The sequence below is a fragment of the Chaetodon trifascialis genome, chromosome 1 (genome assembly GCF_039877785.1).
Source record: "Chaetodon trifascialis isolate fChaTrf1 chromosome 1, fChaTrf1.hap1, whole genome shotgun sequence".
NCBI classification, from domain to species: Eukaryota; Metazoa; Chordata; class Actinopteri; order Chaetodontiformes; family Chaetodontidae; genus Chaetodon; species Chaetodon trifascialis.
Genome location: NC_092056.1, coordinates 25260407 through 25266562, shown reverse-complemented (window position 1 = coordinate 25266562; position 6156 = coordinate 25260407). Strand labels below are relative to the sequence as shown.

Genomic DNA, 6156 nt, shown 5'->3' with positions numbered 1-6156 from the left:
CAATGCAGACTGAATAAAATTGTTCCCTTTCAGATTTTATTTCCAGGTGCAGTCAGACAGATAATACAGTAAACAATTATTAGAGAAATGAGCTTCTTGATGACGTAAATTAGGATGATTGATGACAAAAAGTGCAGCCTATAAAACACACACACACACACACACACACACACACACACACACACACACACACACACACACACACACACACACACACACACACACACACACACACACACACACAAATCAGTCAATACAAAAATGCATTCATCCACATCCAATTGTTTGTTTTTGATTAAAGTATTTAAATCTTTGGTCACATCTGTTGCAAATCTGTAAATACATTAGTTTGGCATCTGGTTAGATTGTGTAAAAGCTGCAATAGTAGGAACATGGACAAATGAAAATACAAGCAAAGCAGATTAGAGAGGCGAGCCTAATTATTCTACTTTGAAAAACACAACATAATCCTACTTTGATCATATTTGCGGTAGCACTTTCATCATGATCCTGTTTAGACAGTCACATTAGGACAGCTGGGATAGCAGAAACCGGTGGCCAGTTTAAATTCCTTCTTTTATCTATCGCGAAGCGTCACAGACTTTCCCAGGTCACAGATTTGGGTGTAACACCTGTTGCACAAGTCCGCATAGACTGAGGCCATACGAATGTGGTTGCACTGCGTAAACCCCAGGTGTGATCGGCTATACATGGAACAGTTTTAGGGTTTGGAAAATCAGTAACACTTAAAACTGCCATTTCTCAGCTCACATGCAAAGAATGTGTGAGAAATGATGCTTCCTAAGCGCCAAATGGTACAGAGCAACTGTTCAAAGCTCACTCTGAAAATGCTCTGTGGGTATAAAAGTTTGAAAGGGGGACAAAGAGGAATGGTATTGAAGTCATATACCCTTGTACTCCAGCAGCTCTGCACGATTTCCCTCTCCTTCCCTCCCTCCCCAGCATCCTCCTCAAAGGGGAGGTGAGGGTTTGATCACCGCGCTCTCACGCAACTGGCCAATGTTTAACCCAGTGGAGAGCTGACAGATACAAGCACGACAGGGCATTTGAGTGTTCTGTATTCTCACCCCAAACCTTGATCTTATTACTGGAGCAAACAGGTTTGACTTTAGACGGCAGGAAGCCAACAATAAGAAAAACTATGCATGTAAAGGTGTCGTTCTTTGGCGGGTCAATATTCCATTATTTCCAGAGGGGAAAGTTTCCTCACGTTTACATATAGATGATTGACTTTAATATAGTGATGTAACAGTTTATTTTTACCACGCAAGAGACAAATCATTCTTCACAGTGCTCGCCAACAAAACCCTCCAAATTCACAGCACCTTAATAACGAACTCTCACAAAATGTTGATTCAACTCAGTCTGAAATCACATCATCACAGAGAAGCACCAGCTGAGCTCGAACATCGCGTGCTCAACAGCTGCTACCTGCTGAGTGAGAACCCCGACAAGATGACAGGTGTAGGAAAGTCATTTGTAGCGCATGAGATATCAACAGCGTAGTGGGTGATTATTGGATCAGAAGACAGTTAAAGAATAAGTTTCTGCATCAGCAAACAACACTGGCGCAGGTGAGGTCAAAGTGCGGATGGCAGCGCATGTATTCTAACTCAAATATTGCTGACAAAAAAAAAAAGAATATATCAATATAATTGTTGCAGCTGCAAACCTCTGTAAAGCAAGCTGCAGAACAGCAACTGACATGCGAGAAATTGGACATTGTTATCGCAGATTGGGTTTATAGTAGTGCAAATTATACTTGTGATGGCTATTATGTCTTATCTGTCCATAAACTATAAAACATGAAACGCAGCCGGGCAATAAAGTGCCGTACACCCGAGGCTTTGTTTCAACAGCGATCGTAAAGCACGCGATTAATTTCTTTATTGATAATGAAACTTCAAACTGTTTTAAAGTTCGCACGCACGCAAACACCACACACTCTCTCTCACACACACACAGAGCGAGCGAGCGAGCGAGAGAGAGGGAGGTTACGTCATGAACAGCATCCAATGAAGCTGCGGAGCGCTCTATAAAGCAAGAGCCCGTTCTTAGTTTGGAGGACATCAGGAGTGTGTACTCGGACAATAACTTATCTGCACCATATTTTCGCTATTCTTAACTACTGACAAGCACTTGTGGGACCACAGCATTGTTCCTACACCGTTCTACTTACTAAGGTAAGCTTAATACATGCAAGTAACGACGGATTGATTTCAAACTGAGCAGGCAAAGTCAGAGTGACAAGAGCCAAGGGCTGACTGGAAATTATTTTGCAAGCATAACTGTTAATAAGCATTTGGACTTTACAGCTGCAACTTTTCGTCAGCACATTCTTTTGAATTAATGGTTTTTATTAATGAGATTTCTATGAGTCATAGCATGGTGATAATAAACTTTACACAGCCCCCTCCTTTGCATTGCAAACATTTTTAAGTTTGTGTTTTTTAAGGCATGTGAACCTACAGAGTTAAATTAAAACAAACAAATCTTGTGTGACAGTTTCTCTAATCTTTATGGTGCATGCAGGCAACATGTTGCACAACACTTCTCTTCCTCCCTACCTTCACTACTCTAATGCCCCTCCTATTTAATTCCCAGGTTGTGCAGAAGCTAGAAAAAAGGAGTTGTCATCATGGCGCTAATGATACTTCCATTCATTGGATCAGTGTCAGTATCTGAGAGTTTAGTGGCCCTGACAGTGGTGTGTCTGGTCTACCTGATCCTCAAGTTTTTCCGGACTGAGATTCCTGCTGGGCTTCGTCAGCTGCCTGGACCAAAGCCCCTGCCTATCATTGGGAATGTGTTGGAGGTGGGCAGCCAACCTCACCTGAGTCTCACTGCCATGAGCAAGCGTTACGGTGATGTCTTCCAGGTCCAGATAGGCATGCGTCCTGTGGTCGTGCTGAGTGGCAGTGAAACAGTTCGACAGGCTCTCATCAAGCAAGGGGATGATTTTTCAGGCAGACCTGACCTGTACAGCTTCAGCTTCATCAACGATGGCAAGAGTCTGGCCTTCGGTACCGACCAGGCCGGCATCAGTCGTGCCCGCAGGAAGCTGGCCTACAGTGCCCTGCGCTCCTTCTCTACCCTGGACGGCACAACACCAGAGTACTCCTGCATGCTGGAGGAACACATCTGCAAAGAGGGAGAGTGTCTGATCAACCAGCTCGACACTGTCATGAAGGCTGACGGCAGCTTCGACCCCTTCCGCCACATTGTTGTCTCTGTTGCTAATGTGATCTGTGGAATGTGCTTTGGCCGACGCTACGACCACAATGATGAGGAACTGCTCAGATTGGTGAACCTCAGTGATGAGTTTGGCCAGGTGGCGGCAAGCGGTAACCCTGCAGACTTCATCCCTATTCTTCGATTCTTGCCCAGTGCAACAATGAAGAAGTTTGTGGACATCAATGCCAACTTCAACACGTTTGTTGCAAAGATTGTTGGGGAGCACTATGCCACCTTTGACAAGGTACTCCACACGCTTAATTGCTACTGAAAACGTATTTTGTCCATTCTTCCTCCACATTATTATTGAAAATGAGACATTGTTTCCACTTTTAGTTATTAATTTTGATTGTTCAATTGTGTTATTTCAGAACAATATTCGTGATATCACCGATTCCCTCATTGATCACTGTGAGGACAGGAAGCTGGATGAGAACTGCAATGTCCAGATGTCAGACGATAAGATTGTTGGAATTGTCAACGACCTGTTTGGAGCTGGTAGGGGGAATTTCTCTGGTTGTTGAATTATCTGATTGGAAGTAACCTCTCCACAAGTACAGAAAAAAAAATCTGTCCTCACAGAGGTTATGATTCTCTTCTAGGTTTTGACACTGTCTCCACTGCCCTGTCTTGGTCAGTGATGTACTTGGTGGCTTACCCAGACATTCAGGAAAGGCTTTTTCAAGAAATCAGTAAGTATAGCTCTTTTACGCAAAATATTTTCTTGGATGTTACATTTATCTCACAGGACAGTAAAAGATAAATGCCTGGCTTTGATGGTAGTGGATATAAAGGTGGCGTGTTCATCCTTATGCTGGTAAAACTTAATGCAGGGACATACATTTGCTCTTCTCAAAGTTAAATATTTGATTTAGATTTTTTGAGTAAAAATGTGAGACATGGCTATACATTGCAACCTCCATCCTCATCCTGAGCTAATACTCAAATGATCTCTTTTCCTTTCCAGAGGACAATGTGGGTCTGGATCGCACACCTCTTCTCTCTGACAGATCTAGTGTACCCTATTTGGAGGCCTTCATGCTGGAGCTTTTTCGCCATTCTTCATTCCTGCCCTTCACTATCCCTCACTGGTGAGGTTCATCTCATTTCAGATTCATGAGAGTGCCACATGTGCCTATGTTGGATGACATGATAAGGTCTCACGGACCAAAAATATAGCTATTACAAGCATAAGACTATATGTGATATAAACCTATGAACAGGTTTAACACTTCGTCCTTTTTCAGCTCGACAAAAGACACATCTCTAAATGGCTACTTCATTCCCAAAGACACCTGTGTCTTCATCAATCAGTGGCAGATCAACCAAGATCCGTAAGTTGTTTTTGTCTTTATCAAACACGGTTGCAGATGATTGACTTAACATTCACACACACTTCAGAGTTGCCCAGTACATCCAATAAAGAGAACTCTGTTAAAGCAGAGGGAGGTTACAAGCCTCTCTCAAGGACATCCCATTGGTAGCTGTGAAGGAAGACAACAGAAGTGTTCATTCATTCCCACGCTGAATGGCTGAATGAGGATATATAGACCTCTAATTGCATTTTTGTCTCCATGTTATTTGTCTTATTCCTTCATTCTCTGCACCTTTCAGAGAGCTGTGGAAAGATCCATCTTCCTTCAACCCAGATCGTTTCCTGAGCTGCAATGGCACTGAGGTGAACAAGCAGGAGGGGGAGAAGGTGATGGTTTTTGGCATGGGAAAGCGCCGCTGCATTGGCGAGGTCATTGCGCGACAAGAAGTCTACCTCTTCCTGGCAATCCTCATCCAGAGGCTGCAATTCCACGGGATGCCTGGAGAGCTGCTGGACATGACCCCAGAATACGGTCTCACAATGAAGCACAAACGCTGCCACTTGAGAGCCACAATGCGAGCAAGGAACGAGCAGTGAAGCTATTTAGAATGTACAGTGCATGACGCAACAGGTGGTGTAAGTTGACTGTAACACTGTATAGGTCACCGACAGGTTAAGAGGCAGTGAAAGAAGCATCTCTCTCAGAATGTAAGGCCCTGGTTGCCAAATTTGATTGACAGAGCTAATGGCATTGAAGAAAACAAATGAATGTTGCCTGCCGCACATTGTCAGAGATGTCTAGATTTGTATGAACATATCTCTGACATGTTTTTGATTCTGTAAGAAATTCCTGCACATGATTGCTGCTTCTCAGTGAAGTATAAGAATATACTCGGTTCTCCTACGTTGTGTGAGGAACTAAACTTCTCTCACTAAGAAGTTGTAAAATACTCAGAGGTGAAGTTACCCTGTTCATCTTTGGGACAAACAGTATGTTTTACTGGATGGGCATTACTATTTAGACCACTGTACACAACATGCGTCTTCTGTGACACGGGACTCTGAACTGAACAGATTTTAACATCTGACACCACTCACACTTGTAAGCTAATTTTTTTGATTACATTATATGGGGATGTAAGACACTGAAGCTATATTTGTATCCCAAAATGTGATTTTGTATGTATATCAAGTGTTTATATTTTATAAAGTAATTTTTTATGTGCCTAGCGTTTGTATATATTTGAGGTGAGCTAGTTTTGCTGTGTATCTGTATGAAATATCAGGAGACCACAAAAGGTCCAGTGATTTTTGGAATATAGTTCAAGACTATACAATTTTGTATTTCTATCTCTAATATATCAATGATTATATAACATATCAGGGCGTGAAATTGGAGCATCCTGTAATTAGCCATACAAATAAAATATGTTGTACTGATTGTCTTGTTCCTCTTAGTTGCTTGATTTGAAAGAAAAATAAGTCACCTGCACAGTAATATAGAAACGATACAGTCAATGATGTGCAAAACAGGTAATCCGTGACAGAATTTTAGCTCTCACTTGAAGAGACTTAATTTTTACACC

The 6156-nt window shown here is 42.3% G+C and overlaps 1 protein-coding gene across 1 annotated transcript; it reads left to right on the top strand.

Annotated features, from left to right (window-relative positions):
• The first annotated feature begins 2083 nt into the window (after positions 1 to 2083).
• On the top strand, positions 2084 to 6011 carry cyp1a (cytochrome P450, family 1, subfamily A). Its single transcript, XM_070966228.1, has 7 exons — positions 2084 to 2204; positions 2626 to 3499; positions 3627 to 3753; positions 3858 to 3947; positions 4223 to 4346; positions 4503 to 4589; positions 4870 to 6011. The coding sequence occupies exons 2-7, from the start codon at positions 2660 to 2662 to the stop codon at positions 5165 to 5167; spliced, it is 1566 nt and encodes a 521-aa protein (XP_070822329.1). The 5' UTR covers positions 2084 to 2204; positions 2626 to 2659; the 3' UTR covers positions 5168 to 6011.
• Positions 6012 to 6156: the final 145 nt, after the last annotated feature.